General features: G+C 39.4%; 1 protein-coding gene and 1 non-coding gene across 3 annotated transcripts; one reads left to right on the forward strand and one right to left on the reverse strand.

Moving 5' to 3' along the window:
* The first annotated feature begins 590 nt into the window (after positions 1-590).
* Positions 591-18,963, forward strand: map3k14a (mitogen-activated protein kinase kinase kinase 14a). 2 transcript variants are annotated; one of them, XM_088330768.1, is made up of 16 exons: positions 591-618; positions 7,440-7,748; positions 7,820-7,901; positions 7,968-8,208; positions 8,449-8,832; positions 10,350-10,484; positions 10,545-10,674; positions 10,751-10,879; positions 12,357-12,461; positions 12,538-12,698; positions 13,249-13,399; positions 14,677-14,934; positions 15,011-15,120; positions 16,255-16,393; positions 16,496-16,596; positions 18,427-18,963. In XM_088330768.1, the coding sequence occupies exons 2-16, from the start codon at positions 7,448-7,450 to the stop codon at positions 18,586-18,588; spliced, it is 2,589 nt and encodes an 862-aa protein (XP_088186894.1). In that variant the 5' UTR covers positions 591-618; positions 7,440-7,447; the 3' UTR covers positions 18,589-18,963. The 2 variants fall into 2 exon arrangements, with proteins under 2 accessions (XP_088186894.1, XP_088186901.1); XM_088330775.1 differs by having other exon boundaries at positions 12,541-12,698.
* LOC148373978 (U2 spliceosomal RNA) lies at positions 13,827-14,026 on the reverse strand. Its single transcript, XR_015848392.1, has one exon. It is a non-coding gene; the product is annotated as a U2 spliceosomal RNA (small nuclear RNA).
* Positions 18,964-19,246: the final 283 nt, after the last annotated feature.

Consider the following 19,246-nt stretch of genomic DNA (forward strand, 5'->3'; position numbering starts at 1 on the left):
CTCAAACACCAAGTTTTATTACCGGATACGAATTAAGTATCACAAAAATCACTATGCTAGGAATCAAACATTTCAAGGCAGTCGAGTATTTTAGACGCTGCGTTGTTCACCTTTTTGGTTTTACTTTTTTTATAGTTTATCCAGCGTCTTTCATCGTATTTAACCCTATCCTGTCCTTTATTTAAAGAAAGTTTTGAAAATGAAATAATTTGTGGGGGTGTCTGGATTGAATTTGTGGGTGCCCTAGTCGCACAAATTCTTCATGTACTCAATGCCTGATCATGAAGAACTGTAATAAAAGCAGAACATAAGTCAAGCTCCTGTGTAAACCTTCCCGACAACACGAATCTATTTTTGTTTCAAACTAAAATAACCAAGCTATTTGTAAAATAAAAATAAAGGTCCTGATGCGAGATACTTAAAGAAATAAACTTTGGTTAATATTGTTATACTATATTTTATCAAGGTTTTTATAAACTTTCATAGCCAAATATAGTCCAAGTCTGAGTTTAACATTTATTTTGAAAAAAAAAAAATCCACAAGGAAAACTTTAGAATTCTCTCAAACTTACTTTTCCATAGAAGACAAACGACCAACGCCTACCACTCGGACACTCGGTAAGTGAAAAAAAAATAAGGCAGGATTCACTTTTGGGAGTGTTTTTTGTGTCTTAATATTGTCTCCTTCGTCGCATTTTCTGCGAGTTAACATTTGTTGCAAAACAAAACTACATTCGGACAATTTCCGGTCGGCAAGGATGTTTTCTTCTTTTGCCCATACTTTGAGCAGGAAAAAAGACTGGTAAAATAAGGAACAAATCAAGAAAATAATTTCAACGCCTCATGAAAATGAACATAAAAGTTCCTATAGCTTATATTTTTTCCCAACTTGTCCAAATCTTTGTCAGGTTTTTTGGTGTCGGTAAAGTTGCTTGGCGAGAAAAAAACCTTTAGGCCTGTATTTTTACTTTTTCAGAAAAACAAATTACGTCTTTTCCCATGCTTATTCACAATATAGTATAACCAGACAAATCCCATAGTAAACTAATAAATATTTACCTAAAGACTTGTTGTTATTTAATAATGTATTACCTAATGTTAGAATCGCATCACTAGTGCTAACAGTGTAATTGCACTGATAATCGACTAAACTAGTGCTATCAACGTTATTTTCAGCTTTAACGCAAAACCTTAATCTTTTAAAGCTGCATTAACATTGAACTTTTGACTGTGCTAGGGAAAAAAAATCATAATATAATTTAAAATGTACAACTGTGCTAAATTCGTGGCTTAAATTCATTGAAAATGCTTGATTTCTAATGTCGTGTCCTCGACGAATTAAATGTGCTTGAATTTGGTAAGTGCTTGAAATTGTTGCCATGTTTCTCAACAAGTTTACTTTAAAATAAGGCTGACACTGCTCTGTGGTGGCTTTGTTTTGCCAGTACATTTAATTCCTCATGATTAATAGCAGTTGGCATCAGTTTGAATGGCATTTCCATATGAATCGTCATTATCCCTTTCGGGACAGGTGCATGCTACTCCAGAACAGGGCACTATGAAATTGTATTAGTGCAAGGATTATGTATCAGTTATGGACATTTGTTATTAGCCATGCAGAAAATTAAGGTAGCGTTCCTCAGTGGTAAATTGCAATGGGTAAAACTTCCTGCAACTGCAAATGTAAGCTACATATTACCATAATTTTTACCTAACCCCTATATAAGGATAGATTTGTCTCAAAAATATTTACCTACGTATTGTTTAGATCAATGAAAATATTCGCGATTTACTCATTATCTAAAAATCATATGTCTTGAGAAATGCACACGCAAAATTAAAAAATCACATATGTAAATCACAGATATAATTGTAAATCGTGTGTCTTGCAAAATGCATGATCTTTTGATGGTACTAGAGAAATTAAGAATTGACTTCAAAAGACCTTAAAATTGTTAGAATTGGGCCATGAAATAGGTGTACCAAACCTGTAAGTTACTCAGTGAATGTTTTTTGTTCTTTTTGTAACAACTGTCCACCATATTGTTTATCTACTGAGCAGCGCGGCGACTGAGTGGTTAGGGTGTTCGCGGCACATTTCTGAGGTCATGTGATCAAACCTACCTGTGTGGAGATTGCATGTTCCCCCTCGTGCTTGTGTGGGTTTCCTTCCACATTCCAAAAACATGCATTTTAGGTTAATTGGCCGGCTGAAATTGTCGCTAGGTATGAATGAGCGAGCGAGTTGTCTGTCTCCGTGTGCCCTGCGACTGGCTGGCAACCAGAGATGGGATGGGCTGCAGCATACTTGCGACCCTATTGTGGATAAGTGGTGCAGATAATGGATGGATGTTTATCTACTGTAAAGTACAATATATCTGATTTGACAACACACCAGAGCAGGGTTCGGGCCATAATAGCAAATTATTTAGATTTTTTTTTTCTGAGAGAGAGCCATACCATAACAGCCAAAATTCAGCAAAATCGCCAAACCCGCTATCCAGACAACAGCTAATTTTTCAGCGCATTTTATTTCTCAGTGTGACGTTAGATGATTTGTTGACAACATTTATGGAATAATAATAATGCCAGAGCCTGTGTGCCACATTAACAAATCAACCACTTTAAACTTGACTCCCACAGTTACTTTTTTAACCGTATAAAATGGTTTCAAAACAAGGTGCAAGATGAGTTATTTTGGTAATATTCCACAAAAACTGCAAACAAAAATTTTATCGATGTATATCCCTTTAGCGCAGTGGACGCGTGTGAGAGGAGTGTGTTGTGTTCCATAGCTCTGCCTACCCCTACCGCTCACCCAATCAAATTGTTTTGTGTGCTTGGCTAGCGTTGCTGGGTAATTATAGTTTGTTGTGAAGCGTTTTATTCTAAAGTGTCTTAACAGTGAGCATACATTATTTAATGAGTTTCCATATAAAGGATTCTTTAGCAATTTACAGCCAAAACAGGTTCTGTTGGTGTGACACCATGACTGTAAACCGTAGGTAAAATTGTGCCTTTATATACATACACGGAACCATCTTGAATTGATTTTCCAATGCATGCACTAAACCCATCAGAGGGCTTTCCAGATGTGAAACACGATAGAAAAATCTGCCAAGTTAGCATTTTATCACCGAGCGAAATGTACTTATGAAAAGAGCCGTATATGGCTCGAGAGCCATAGGTTCTCGGCCCTTGCTCTAGAGATTAGAGGACTAGTTGTAATACACCAAAATTATTGACAAAAAGCACATATACCACATACTACAAAAGTGAATCATAATTGATCACTAAATTTGATTTTGTGTTTTGTTCGCACAAGGTGATTGGTAGGACTTTATCTACTTCCTTCCAAATGGCTATTAGTAGAGTGAATTATGTGTTAAATTACCCAATAATCATCTTATATATCTTAATAAAATAACCAAATGATTGGTAATCAGCATTTAATATTTAATTATACTACTACCACTATGACTACTACTACTACTACTACTACTACCACAATGACTATGACTACTACTACTACTACTACTACTACTATTAAACAACTGTATGAACAGTGACAATGAACAATGACAGGTGGATAATAAAAAAAGGCAGCGAGCGAAAGCTTGGCCCGACCCCAACGTACCAGCCAGATATTCGGGTCGGGCTTGGGCTTGAGATCTTACCTCGATGCTGGAAGTGGTGGACAAAACCTTATCCCACTTGTCAAGTCAAGTCAAGTAATTTTTATTTGTATAGCCCTTAATCACAATTAGTCTCTGGCTTGCTCCCTTCGAATCTGTCCGACCTTTTTCTATTAAATCAACACAATATATTGTATTTCTTTGTGCAGCTCTTTTCCTTCAGGTTTAAGGGCTGTTGGCACCATTGCTCTGGTGGATTACCTCCCTCTAGCCAATCATAATTTGTGAAACCGGTGACGTTTCTGAACGTCAGTTAGCTGATGTTCACACGCCAACTCGGAATCTGAATGGCTAAACCAACAGGTTATCGAAGACTGATATTATGGGAACCGGCCTTTAGAATTTTTTTGTGAAGGCCTCCGGTTTTCTGAGCCTAGTAACAACAAAGGGCTGAAAATGCAGTTAAATATTTAAATATGAAAGTACACATTTGGAAACTGCGCAACCAAGGAGAAACAATAAAAGGAAGCATACAGACAACTTGGAATTATTTAATATGTATTGATGGAGAAAATTAACATCACATGATTCAGATCTTATTTAGGCCAGCATGGCCCACCACTGATATATACATACTTAGATCTCAAACAAAAACATTATAAGCGCCTTTGCTCACAGGTGATAATGACTTATTTGAATCACATCGATCCAAACAGATGTATTTTAGCTATTGTAACGGCCTAGCATCACACTTTTTTAACCAAACAGCTGTTGGGAGTGATCCGCCTAAATCACCAGACTCCTCCCACCAAATGGCTCCAACAGTACAGTAGATATCAAGAACACAAAGGAAAGACCTTACAGATTTTCTTTTTTTGCAGTAAATTAGAGGGAGACGTTCGGTTAGGGATGCTTTCGCTTAAAAAGTTCATCTGTTGCTGTTTTTGCCTAGAAACTACCCATTTGCCTCTGGAAGGAAGGGACTGTTGGATGTCTTTTTCTATAGAAGTCAAATGTAATTACTGTACTTTGCCAACTGCTAAGCATTCTGGTGTCTGGCCCGTTTTAAATGGTCATGCAATTCCCCAACTGAAACCAAGCACTTGAGTCATTAGCAACACAACTTTTTGGCAGGGCTGATACAATTTACCTGTGTCTTTCCGATCAGTCAAGAAACATTGAGCATTACACAACATATGTGTTATGAATTTGGCGGTGAGAAGCCGCAAACACTCACCAAAAATCGTTTTTGATTTTGTTTTGGATACAGTAGTGCAGTTAGCTATTAGACTTGTTTGTTTCTTCTTCCTTTCCTGAAAATAACACTGTTGCTGAATCAAGTTGGCATGGCTATAAATAGCCTAGTTTGATTGAGTTTTCAAGGCTAGTCACAATAGCATAGTAGGACAGGAAATAAAACAATATTAAAATAACACATTTTAGCTACTTGAAGACTTTAAACAGAACTTTTTCAGGAAATTGGAATATTGTGGTAACATTCTTAATTTTCTGTCATGCAATTAATAAACATAAATGATAATTGCTCTTACCAGTGTTGAACCCCCTTTTGATTATTGGGCATAAACAAAAGGCAAGAGCACATGAGCCACTAAAATTTAGTATTTATCCGTACCAAAATGGCCTCGCTGTGTTCAGCTCTACAGTATTAGTGAAGTTTTGGTTCAGGGTCCGGGGGCTTTTTGGACAACTCACTGATGGTCCCGGCCCAGGTTGATTTTGGGAACCACTGTTGTCCTGTTACGATTATTTATTCTTTCATTGCACTATTATTATACAATATCTTAGGCCAATCTCTAAGCACTACTTTGTAAATATGTTTGCCTACTTATCCTGCCAGTCTTATTTCTTATTTTTCTCTTTAAAGTCTTTATTATATATTTGACCTTGAGTGTCATGTCTTATCTCGTTGCGTACCATGTTTCACGTTGATACAATTGACCATAAAGACAATTTAGCTCAATTGACAGCTGCGGACACAGTCCGCAAACAAATAGATAAATCGCGGCACAATGCGTTACTTTTTTGTACTAGACATTTTCCTGCAGATTTTTTTTTTTTTGGGGGGGGGAATGGCTGTAAATGAGTTCATTTTCTTTGGGCTGTTTAAACCTGCAACTTAAAATCCGTGCGGCTTGTAGAAAAACAAAGTTGAGTTTCTTCCTTAAATTTTGCATGTGGCATTTAATTTGGTGCGCTCTGCAGTCCGGAATTTACGTTATTTGTAGAAAAAGAATTCATAAGCCAAATCTTTGTCTTTAGCGGGCTTTTGGAGGGTTTGTGCGAAGGAACTATCACATTGATCACTGATATCAATCAATGATTGTTCCCTTGCTTTCTGAAGCAGAGCCATGATTGATCTTTAGCGGAAGCATCAGCAACATTGATGTTTTTTTTTTCCCTTGACACCAACTTTTAAAATAATCTTGCGAGGGGATCGATAAAACCAAATGGATTTTGGTTCTCAAATTATAATCTATAGCAGGGGTCGGGAGTCTATTTATGGATCTTTTCATGAGTACATTTGGCTCGGAGATAAAATAGAACTTGTGCAATTTTTTAACATATTCCTTCATGCAGAGCTGGTTGTTGCACATGCAGGCCAGGACAATATTAATGTATAAAACAGGGGTAGCAAAAAAGTTTGACACAAAGAGACAACATTTTTAACTGTGATAGTCAAATAGCCACACCACACACTGACCTGCCATGACAGACACACACAAACACACACAATTAAGAACATATTATTTCCCATAACACACTCCTCTCCTTACGATACAAAAAGTATTGTTCTTTTGTTGATTTCAAGGAAAGTGTCCACCCTCAATACACACAAAAAAACGAAACATTAAACAAGGCAAAGAGCCACAGTATATAGAAAATATGATGAGGCAAAGAGACGCATTCTTATTGGCCAAGAGCCGCATGCGGCTCTAGAGCCACATGTTCGCCACCCCTGGTATAAAAGGTTTGGTCCAGTATACAGGACACAATTTTAACTACCGTTTACAGTTAGGGTGTCACACCAACAGACCCAGTTGTGGCTGTAAATCGCTAAAGAATCCTTTACATGGAAGCTTATTAAACAATCTATGTTTATTGTTGAAACACTGTATGATTAAAATCCACAGAAAAAACTTTAACTCAATTCAAACGTTTCACCCAGAAGCTCAAGCAAATCACCCAGAGCAATTTAATTGGGTGAGCGGTTGGAATGGGCTGAGCTATACACAGGGGGCAATCACTCATTCTCCTTTGCCCAGCGCCTTCTGCACTGAAGGTAATACGTTGGTATACTCGTTTGCACTATTTTTGGACATTTTTACCAAAGGACTGGATTGATTGCACTTTGTTTTTAAACCATTATTTACTGCGATTGGGTGACAATTTTAAAGTGGTATATTTTTTTTACATAGGACACAGGTTCCAGCATTATTATTTCATATATTTTATCAAAGCGTCTAATGTCACACAGTGAAATAAATTGTGTTCAAATATTAGCTTTTGTTTAGATTGCGGGTTTTGTGGTTTTGTTGAATTTTGTCTTAAAATATATGGTGTGGCTCTTTGGGTCAGAAAGGTTTCCAATCCCTGATCTATGGACACAATATTAATCTAAAATGCTGTGTGTTCTGTTGAGACCATACCTGGCCCAACTTAATATCACTAGGAGGCCCTTTCGGTTGATTCCTGCTTTAAAGTGTCAATATTTTCCCAGAGATTTCACTGGCTGCCATCTAAAAAATAATAATGCAAGTAAAAACTCAGTATGTTTTTGCTTAGCAGTAAATATGGCAGTGAGACAAAGGATCTTCAATTCCACGGCTCCGTTCTCTGGGTCACCGCTGGCCGACCTGAAGACCTCATTCCCAAAATGCACAGCTGTGGAGAAAGGAACAAAACATCACCAAAATCGGCACCAGCAGCAACAGCTAGGAGGAGAAGAGGATGATGAAGACCAGTGGAAGATCAACAAAGTGGACTACATTGCACATTTGAGCCCGCTGTTGAACAAAGTGCTGACTCAGGGCACCGCTGAGCAAGTTGGAGAGACACAGCTGAAGAGCTCCCGCTTCATTGCACAGGCTGAATGTAATCTTGCAAATTCCATAATTCGTAAAGAATTCTAAACTGTTATCAATTAACACGGCCCTCTTCTTCAGGTGAAACCCAGGACTCCCAGGAATTCAGTCCATCTTGCTTGGAGCGTTCTTACATCTTCCCCTCTAACTGTTTAAGTGTCAGGTATCATTTGCACTTTCATCACAGCATGGGTGACGTTGTCTGAATGAAGGCATACTTTTGCTTCAGTCTGCGGCCAGAGCACAATAATGTGGCGTGTCCGACAACGGCCTCAGTCCAAGCGCCGGCCTTGCTCGACCTAAAGAAGAAGCCCCGGAAACGGTTTAAGCGCAAAGGCCGGAAGAAAGTCTCCTGCGAGAAGAAAAAGAATGATGAGGAGTCGGAGCAACACAACAGATACTACACAAATACCAGTGTATCTTCTGGAGTTCCTGAACAGGAGAGCGGGAGTTCCCTGGAGCACATCCTAGTAAGTTCAATGTTTTGATGAAGTGATCAGAAATGTCTTGACCTCTTGAATTATTTTTGCCGCAAATGTGTTATCAGAGAGTTGTCACTAAAAATTGTGTGACAGCATCAACTAAAAAAATGTGTATTATAATCACCCGGCAGAAACAGGATGTGGTGATAATGCAAGCAATTAAACGTGACTGGGGCATACGGTGCATAAATCAGCTTTTACCTAATATCGCGCTTTTCTCTGACATAGGATGATTCTCTTCGAAGAATAAGTCCCCTCAGTTCCTCGTGCTTCTGCAGTGTGGAGTACTCAGAGGTGGAGGAAGATATAGCACCCTCTTTCAATGCCTTTGAAAACAAGCTCTACAACCCAGACTCCAGCTTTTACCCTTTGGGCTGGACTGGACCATTCCAGGGTGCCCTGCATAGCCTCTGCTCCCTTGGGGCAGACAGCGACTCGCTCAGCAGCGCAGGCGACTGCTCACTGGCTCTCGTTGGCCTGCGAGGAAGTGTGAGCCAGGGCGACCCGTGCTATGCAGGGCCCTTCTTCAAAGAGGTGGAGCGCAGTGCATGGGAGGAGGAAGAAGACAAGTGGCTGTCACCTAAAAACGAGGGGATAATTTTTTATAACCAAGTGAGTTTTTTTGCGGGGGAGACGATGCCTATGTTAATTATTGCATTTACCGTATTTATTTGATTACAAAATGCACATTTTTACCTTAAAAAAATAACTACAAATTCGGGTGGGTGTAATAAACAAAGGCTTGGGTGACATGCTTAGGTGTATCATGGCAGTATATTACGGCATTTGTGCAATGTAGGGCTGCAACTAATGACAATTTCAACAGTTGATTAGACTATTGAAATGATTAGTTGAGTAATCAGATATTGTTTTTTTTCTTAAACTTAGCATTAAGTTGATTTAATTATCTTGATAATGATTACATACAGAAGACAATTGTACAGTGAAATCCGTTATTGAACATTCTGTAGATTTGCAGTAAAATCAATTAGGCGCAGGTTTGGTAAGTAGAGACATACATCTATGAATAAACCTCTGTCCATTTTTTTTAGGACAGGCATATAAATAGTACATTTAAATCAAATACAAATTGTATCCTTGTAAACCAAGAACAGACTCATTAGCCGCAGTAAAACATTCACGAATCAAGCAAGATGTGCATTTTTGTGAAATATATTTAGGTTACTGAGGTTTTTAACATTTAAACAACTGACGTTTGTTCTTTGGACTGCATGCATTCATTTCATTTCCATTTGTCAGGCACAGTCTGGCATAACACTCAAGATTTCTTCTATAGCGAAATATAAGCCTATAAAATGTACAATGCATGCCATCAAATCCATATTGGCAAGTCAAACTACATTTCGTTCAACAACAACACTGAACATAATCACATACCGTTGAATGCATTTCTCGACCCACAAGACACCTGCGGTCTATTATTAGAAACAATATCCAAATCATTTGCTTGTACAATTAAAAATAAATACGGACAGGGAAAGAAACCTGGATAGCGGTGTGAGACGAGACTGATGACTTCACCGAGGCGGGCTATACTGGAATAAATGCGGGAAACCAATTTTCCTATTGAATTTGAATTATTTTTGAAATTTACTAACAGAAGACACCGCTATTGGTGAGTTGAGAACTGCTACCCAGAAAGGTTATCAATACTTTATCTGACTGTCTGACAAAATAAACTGCCAATCCTTAGTTCCAAAAACGGCAGCACAGAAACACACTGGTTACGCTCTTTCTGAAATGCAATATACTAGGGCCTGCGTTTAATGTCTTTTCTAAATAGAATTGTCTCAATATAGGTATTTTAGATGTGTTAGTCTGAGCAGGAATTATATGATCAAAGATTCTATCTATAAAAGGCATGCCGTGGAAAATTTGAGTATTGAAAATATTCAGGGTTTTCTTGCCAGAATGTAAACAGTGTTAAATAATAAATTGAGTTTGTAATTGACACAACACCTACTGAAAGGCTCACTAAGCGAGAGAGGCAGATATTTAAAGATTAACTTTATTTTTCACACACAGTTTGGAAACTACTTCTAGGAGCCAAATATTTACAGTAGTTCATTCAAGCGAATGTCAATTCTACAAAATATCCCCCCTATCAGAACATTCGGCCTGTTGACTCAGAGTATAAGGAAGGAAGCGAGTTTGTCCTGTCAGAGTTTATCAAGGAAGGCTCCTACGGCGAAGTCCACGCCGCTCACGATGTCAACACAGGCTTTAAGTTTGCTGTCAAAAAGGTAAAACTGCAATTCAGCGTCCTGTTTGGATATTTAGTTACATGTATGCTTGACTCCCAGATTGCGCTGAAGAGGTTCAATAGCGAGGAAGCGAGCACGTGGAGTGCCCTCCGATCTCCTCGCATTCTGGAACTCTTTGGAGTCGTCCGAGACGGGCCTTACGTTTTTTTCCTTATGGACCACAAATCTGGCAAGCGCCTTTACAACCCTGCCCACAATCACCGTGTGAATTTGCGGTGATATATATTAAAATGATGCTCTTCTAGGCTCACTGGGCCAGCTCATAATCCAGCGGGGACGGTTGCCAGAAGATCTGAGCCTCTACTACCTGCTGCAAGTTGCGACTGCGCTTGAGTACCTCACTAAGAAGAAAGTGGTGCATCTTGATGTAAAAGGTATCTTTGTCTATTTTTGTAAAATGTGAATTAAACTTCTCAAACATATGCAGTGTTTGCATGGGTGAGCCTGAAGTTCTGGTGTAAGTCTGATCTTACTGAGCTTTAAAACAGCTATACGCAATTTGAAACTGTCTCCTGCCATAAATACTTGATTGCAACTCATTGGTCAGCCTACATTTTCAGCTCTGTGACAAGAGTACAATAACAGCTCTGACTTGAATTATCCCTCATCTGGACGATACGTCCCACATGGATTTAAAGCACCTGTGTCCTAGCCTAAAGACAGCGGCAGCCGGTTTGGGGAATTTCCCCATTGTGACTCAGCCACTGCTGGGAAGCCAAGGTGCATGCTCGATGCAAGGGTAAAAATAGAGAGAGGGAGAAATGATATGATGAGGAGGAAGTCACTACAAAATAAGCAATAGTGTTAAGAAACTGATGTTCGAACTAAAAGTCCATAACACCCAAATGGTTTTAGTGTACTTTTGGCACTCACTGGTCTTTAATCCCCTTGCTGTTCTGACCTTGCCCAGATACTCTGTTTTCAATTAAACAGTGCTTCAGTGTTTCCCATACAATTTTGTGAGCCCGTGGTAGGTGTACAATGTGGGGGGCATGCTCAGAGAAAGAAAATGTTGAACTTTTTAAATTCAAATGCATCGATCTACTGCATTTTTAGAGAAAAATCAAGTAGCTAGATCTATGAATTATTGAATTGTAGATACACGAGTTATGAAATGCAATGAATTTGCAAATAAGTCACACCCACATAGCAGGCTAAATGAGCTAAATCTGCTCGTCATTTAATTTGACTAAAAATAACTGTTGTTCCGGTGCTTTACTATTTTAGGCTATCCTATCTGCAAGTAAACAAACCATATCACTGAGATGAGTTTTAAATCTAATTAAATGTTCATATCTGCAATTTGGTAAATTACAGTATTAAATAACAGTAACGCTGCTTTTGTGATCGATGCAGGTTCTTCAATGGTTTACAGGAGGTTATTGTAACGCATGCCTTATAGGCGAAAAAAAGATCCCGTCTTTGGATGTAATGCTCAGTGCGAAACGTTTTTTTCTGGTCGCCGAGAATTGGAAAAATGTTCAACTTGGGGAAAACGTGACGCTCCTCAATGTCACATATTACCCAGCTGTCAAATCACGGTACTGGTGGGGCAGAACAAACACAGACTGGCGCTTTAGGGGTAGAGTGCGACTGACCAGCGTACCACAAATACACACCATGGCGTTTGTGATTATCATATGATGAGAAATCTAAATGTTATTAACTTCCCATTTTTATATATTTAAAATCATTAAATCTTTTGATACAAGTTTATGAGATTCTGGCAGGACAAATTAAACCCTGCCGGCCAGCCAGACGCTTCCTATGTATGGGAAACATTGAGTCCTTTGAGAATGCATAAAGTCAATGACGGTGCCGAAGCTAAAAACAAAATATTGTGTTCCTTAGCTGACAATGTCTTATTGTCGGAGGACACCAGAGATGTCTTCTTGTGCGACTTTGGTCACGCCGAAAGGTTGGACACTAACGGGCAGAGTCTCAGCAGTTCCAGAGGTAAGACTGTTCTAAAGGAGGGGATCCGTGAAATGTGATATACCGCATTTCTCACCATTTGCCGTCCTATTGAAAGCAGACCTGAAAGGTACTGAGACTCACATGCCCCCCGAAGTGGTGAAGGGTGAACCCCGTGGAGCCAGAGCAGATGTGTGGAGCAGCTGCTGCATGTTACTGCACATGCTCAACGGGTGTCAACCTTGGACCAGATATTACACCTGTAGACTTTTCCTAAAGGTATTTCAACTGCCAGGTGGACTATATATTCCAGTGACATGCAGTCAGGGGAGGAAGGTATGGCTATGCCTCACCGTTTCGTCATAGAAAATTAAAATGGATGTATTTATCCAGTTTTTAAGTTATTTCTCGTTCAACTTCACAACAGTAACCCGATAGGCCGCGCATTAAACGAAGAAAAAAAAATCAAGTCTGCTTAAAAATGATGCCAACACGCCTGCTCTGGTTACTTTGTTTTGCCATTGCATTCCTTCGCTGCTTGTGGCTAACAGCAGCTGGCATTTGTCTGTATGTGAAGCATCAAATAGTAAGTACAGTACTTTAATTTGTTGAACAAATACTTGAGCCTGTGAGTTGGGCTTGATCTTAAGTAATAACTAAATAACAAAATCATTAAATAAATAAATGAAGGATTCTACTTTGCGGGTTTTGACCATCACGGGCCATTTTTCAAAATCAACCTCCCTGAAAATCGCGGGATTACTTGACATGAGGTGTTTTAATTCCCTCATGCCTGACAAGCACTTTAGTGACTCTAGATTGTGAACAGATCGCCAATGAGCCACCACCGCTCCGGGAGGTCCCACTCGACTGCAGCCCCCTCACAGCAGAGTTAATCAAAGCGGGATTGCAAAAGGATCCCGATAAGAGAGCGTCAGCCGCTGACATGAAGGAACGTGTAGGAAGAGCCCTCAAGCAAGGTGAATACACTCTTGGGACTATAAATCAGTGGTCAGCCGCGGCTCGTTTTGTACCGGGCCTCACAGAAAGAGAAAAAAAGTGCTTTCTTTTTTTGCTCTAACGTATTTATTTGTGTAGACACAAAACAACCTCAAAGTGTGGGTGCGCAAAATATGCACTAGGTACTATATTACCGTATTTGAGCAATGATTGATCAGTCAACAAATACCACTGACCCCATATTCTTGGCATTGGATGCAATGGTAACTGAATTCGGACTGTTGGGGTTTGGGGTTTTTAAGGGTTATTGATCTATCTTCGTTATTCATTATCCATTATCCGTTATCGGTCAGTTCATAATACGCTACAAAGCCTAGGAGCCGGGACACTTACTCTCAGCCAAAAGGCCAAGCTAAGGTCCTAGCCCTAAAGCCTTGCTGCGATCATTGCGAATGCACCGTTCCCGGAGGTACTGCAATACCGGGCCGATGCGTGGAGTGGACAGAGCAAGCTCTTATTCCATCTCCGGAATGCAAAAATCACATTCAATAAATATCGTAATTGCATCATTCTCGGCAGTATTGTAATACCAAGGACTGTTGTGGTAAGAGCACCATATCCTAACCACTATGGCACTGGGAATATAAATGACAAACATTAGATTTTATCACTTCATCAGATAATTTTTACATACGGTGCAACGTCGTACTTCAATGTAATGGAGCATTATGGGAAAAGGTTCATCCAAAACAATGCCGTACAATGTGGTACTGTGAGTAAAAACGGTGTGATGATGAATGAACTTTTAATGCCTTTTCCCTTGTCATCTATATAGTTGGTCTAATGGCACAGTGGATGCAGATTTATTCATATTAGTATTATCATTGATGACAATATTATTACTAATGTTATTATTGGGCTGGGTCACGAGAATATTGTCTGACGTAAAATCGGTCCACGGTACAGAAAAGGTTGCGGACCACTGCTACAAATGTGTGTACATTCAAACTGCCTTGTATGTCAATCAAGTGGTTTTATAGTAAGGAGTTACAGTAATTGGGTGACTTTTATTTTGTTAATTTTTAATATACCTTCACTGTCTTTGCGGTTGACTGGTAGATCGCGATCGGTGTATTGGATACCCATGCCTTATTTACTCTTGCATTAACTCTGTATTAAAAAAAAAACTTAATGAATGACTGATTTTGGTGGACTAGTTCATAAGATAATACGTTTTACCAAACAGGTTCAATGATTACTGGCCTTAACATTTTTTAACTGTACCATTTTCACACAGTTGGTGGGCTTAACAATCCCTGGAGCACATCATACATAGAACCCCTTTATTTTGCCAACAAACCTCCGGACTCCCCGCCAGTCCAGGATGTAGACAATGAGAAGAAGAAAAGGGACAGAATTGTGATGTTCCCATTGATTAACGCTGAAGAAGAGGAAAACGACATGTGTGAACAAGGAAGCCTTTTCGACTTCAAGCAGTTGAAAAAACGGATCGCCGACACAGTTCCGGAACTTGAGTTGCGTAAACTGGAGAGAGGTGAGCTTCGCACTCACTCGTCCTTGGGCTGTATTTTTCAGTATGTTCTGTGTTTTTTTTCTGCCTGCTGGAGCAGATTTTTATCTCAGCAGCCTTTGCCAGCTCCACTCTGCCGAGATGCAGGAGCAGCTCTTGACTTGTCTCAGCAGTGAATCATATTCCAACAGGGATCCGTCAGACAAAAAGGTTATTCAAAATTGACTCGTGTGGTACTTTTTTTTTTTTTTTAATAGCTAGACAAAATCGTTCAACATAACAGGCAATCGTACATGGTTTGTTTTTTTTCCCCATTGCAAAAAAAATCTAGATAATAAAGACTTGTGATATTCTGATTTACACAATGTACTCAATAGTACAATAGGGGGTAGTGGTCCTGTTTAACACGAGCTTAATTCGTTCTAGGGTCATGCTTGAATTTCTCATGTCATAAACAAATTTGACTGAAATGATTCAAAAACGAATTCCCATTCCTGACCTCCCAAAAGCATCAAAATGAACGATAAATAGCAATTAAAGACATCTTTCTGATAACTTAAAATGCAACCTAAAATATACAGGAATACAATAAATACTAACAAGTATTAGGTTTATTATGAGTACCTACCATGGAGGCAGTCGCACCACACGAAGGTTTTCAAGAAGGGAGTGGTGTTGATCACATACTTTTCAATTGATTTGTCTTCCCACTATTTTATATGTTTTTTTGAACATTTCACATTTTGTATGTTGTATAACATTGTTATACAGGAACATCTTGTCTTGCCCATTTTGGCTCTAATCTGGATCGTCATTTTCACTGGTAGCAGACGACAACGTAATTTTAAATAGCGGTATTCTACATATTCTGTCTTGCTCTGAGTAAGCTGGTGCCGCGTTGTTTTTGTCAGGTTCATTACGGCTTAATGAGGAGGATATGCAACAATTAATAGGGGGAGGTTGACAAGTATGACATTGAGAGACTGTTGCTGATACGTAAGCATTTACTTCACACTTAAAATGAAAGTTACTCTAACTTTGAATGAACGTACACACAAAAAATATACAGAACAACTTTTTACTTTTGGCCTGTAGTAGTTTGCATGCACAAACTGGACGAGCTGATGCCAGCCGTAAGCAGTTTTGAGCGGTCTGTAGTGTTAGCCTCCAGGGCTGCTTGTGAACTGGATTTTCCCTCATAAAGCGAGGTCGATCTTTGTTTGAAAAAAAAACTCGTATAACTGAAATTGTGTTTTAAATTGAAATTGTATTCAGGTGCTGCTATAAAGGGGGAGCTTTGTGTTTGAAAGAGAAAAGATGATCCGTTGTGTTTGCATCCTTCAGGACTCGGGCCGCTGGTCACTGGGCCCAGCCGACGACTGCAGTTCCGGAGTCTGCTCGGACAGCAGCCTGTGGGACGGGCAGCAGAGCGTCAGCCTGGACTTGCTATGCCACTCGCCTCCTCAGCCGTGCTGCTTTCAAGGTAAGACACCGAAGTCTCTATGTCCGTCTCACCTTCTCCTGTTTCCCCGTCTGTCTTCTCCCTCTCTCATCGTCTCATTCTGTCGATCCGTTTGTTGTTCAGGTGTGGACGTCTGCATCAAAGACTTCAACGGGACGACGTTCCAAATACGAGAGGCGCGGCGAGTGAAGGTGGGCCACATCGCCATCGGCATCAGCGATCAGGTAAAAATCCTCAACACCTTTTCTTCAACTTCCAGGATAAAGTTTGACTGTGTACTTGTATGTAAGCATGATCACTGCTCTGTAAACAGTGCAGCTCATCCAATGGGCCAGAGGTCGGCATGCCAAAATGTTTAAAGAGCCATATTGGACCCAGAAAAATATATCTTCTTGAGTCGATAAACAATTAAAAGCCTTATATAAGCCTTATAATGAATGCAACACATGCTGTATGTATCAATACTGTATTTGCTATATTAGCCTGCTATCAAAATAAATGGGTTGGATGCAGTGCATGTGCAGAATGATGCACCACATGACTTCTCTGTTGTAGGATACTGCCCGAGTTTAACTTAATTACAATATGAATGAATTAAAGTATGTTTTATTGCTTTGATAAAATGAAAGAAATGCAATAAAGGAATAGAATTTGGATGTCATTTTTATTTTGAGCATTTGGAAAAAAATGGAATACAGACGCTCCCCTACTTACAACCATTCGACTTACGTAAAACGGTAGATATGAACATTTCTTTGGGGGGATGTCGAAAAATATCCGGACATTGCTGAAAATTAGATTTTGTATTGAGTGCTTCTTTCAGTGGCTACCACTGTGTGGTGGCACTGTGAGAGGGCACCCAGCATCCACCCCGAAGCAAAAATCTGCTTCCTCTTCATAGTTGGTGTGTAAACATTCTATACTGTATCTCCAGCGCGCCAAGAACTTTGACATTTCTATTGTTTGATATCTCGTGCATCCATTCAATATGTAAAGTGTAAAGAAAAGGCGAGCCATTTCTTTTTAAATGAAAGTGGAATAAGAAAGCTTGATGTGGTTGAGAATATGGTTGGATCGCTTTTTTTCAGCCACTCTAACACGTAGGAGGACCTCTTGAAGCGCATCTTTCAAAAGTAAGTTAAACTCAACTTTATTTATCTTTATAGAGCATATTATTTTATGAAATGTTTATTTTTTAGTACAAAACAATAGAGGTTATTTATATAAGCCTTAAACATATTTATATAAACCATAAACATACAAAATATAGCACTGAAGCAACTTACAAACAAATTCAACTTACGAACGATTGTTCTTAAGTATGGCAGCGTCTGTATGCATAATGGGCTCCTTATCTAGGCAACAAAAAGCGTGCATTAAAAAACAGCATGCATTAATAAAACTGAAACAGCAGCATTTTGAAAAAGTTACGTAAATAAAATAATATTCCCAAGTGTCATTTCAAATACGTACTGACAAAAATAAAACTTCATAAAAACAGTTACTTTGTTACTGAAGAGGTGCGAATGAGAGGATTGTGTTCTTACCCATTTAATGTGACTTCTTTGTTGAAATTAGTGGTCTAACAAGAGTTAGATTATGAGGCTGCCTCCTTTAGGGCAGACCTTGGGCCCGCACAGTTCAGCTCCCAAACAGGGAAGAACGGAAAGAAAAAAGTCAAGAAGCGAGGCGCCGGAGCTTTGCATTGCAGATCATTTCTCCAGGCAGGAGTTCAAGCCTGAGAGCCACAACTTCACGTCGCAATATATGACTTTGCTGCGTTCAAGGGAAAAACTTTTTTTTTCAATTACCTGATACCAGGGACAGAGGAAAACTAAACAAAAATATTTTCTTTCCCCATCTTTTTAATATTTTTATAATTATAATATAAGTTTAAGAGAGCCGCTAGACATTCTTAAGACCTGCATGCGGCTCCAGAGCCGCAGCTCGCCGACCTCTGCCCTAAGATGTGAATGTTGGGGGAGGATTTTGTTGAAAATAAAAACCACACAATTGTTTTATGGAGAATTTACTTTTAGCACGTTTCTTCTTAGATCTCTGAGAGAGTTTTCACGTTGAAGTCCCAGCTGGGTTGCACGGTAGCACACGATGAGGAGGTGCAAGCATCTGGCCTGAAGCTTTGCTGCGTCTTGGCTCCTGACTTTAGTACTTCTTGGAGGTGGAGAATCAGAGATGGAGTGTTGGAAACTAGATAAGAGTTAAACAACGTTTTTTCATCTTCTCTTCGCTGTTTAGTCCCTCTTAATTGTGGCTTTTTTCCTAGTTTTGTTTTGCTATTTTGTGTTTGTTATGTAGGGGAATTTCTCACTACAAATATATTCCCCCTACCCCTTTCCAGCCGCAAACTCTGCCAAAAAGAAGGAACCCTCGAAAGACTTTGTCCCTCAAGACCTTTCCTTTACCCTGTGTTTATTTTTGTTTCCTATTGGAGTATTGGATTATCTAAATTGCCTGAAAAACTGAATTGCCAGTATCGCTACACCAACGGCAGACAACGGCGTTTTTTAGATTACAGGAAGTGACCAGACTTTACAGATGTATAATAAAGTTTGAATTCCTCAGTGTGTTAACTTGAAATCAAAAGGTTATTTGTGTGCTGAAATTATTTATTTTATTGCGTGTCTGAATGAAATTGCCTATTAATCAATCAATCAATCAGTTGGGCGTCTAGAGAAGTTTATTTTGTAAGGCCTCCAAACCTTAACAGGAACTCCCGTAACAGGCATCATATGACACGCCCCCTCTGGTGGATGGCATTGCTGAGCATTTAAAATGAGAGTGGAAATGCCCGCCCCTCTCTCTTTTCTTCCGGGACTAAGAGGCCAGGAGGCTCGAGCTGACTTGGATCGCCAT

The sequence above is a fragment of the Urocampus carinirostris genome, chromosome 1 (assembly GCF_059441175.1).
Source record: "Urocampus carinirostris isolate Australia breed hairy pipefish chromosome 1, RoL_Ucar_1.0, whole genome shotgun sequence".
Classification (NCBI taxonomy): Eukaryota; Metazoa; Chordata; class Actinopteri; order Syngnathiformes; family Syngnathidae; genus Urocampus; species Urocampus carinirostris.

Excerpts from the sequence above, each read along its gene's own strand:
- map3k14a (XM_088330768.1), top strand. The coding sequence starts at position 7,448 with ATGGCAGTGAGACAAAGGATCTTCAATTCCACGGCTCCGTTCTCTGGG. Across the intron at positions 7,749-7,819 it reads CTTCATTGCACAGGCTGAAT|GTGAAACCCAGGACTCCCAG; the intron begins GTAATCTTGCAA and ends CCTCTTCTTCAG. Across the intron at positions 16,394-16,495 it reads TCAGCCGTGCTGCTTTCAAG|GTGTGGACGTCTGCATCAAA; the intron begins GTAAGACACCGA and ends TTTGTTGTTCAG.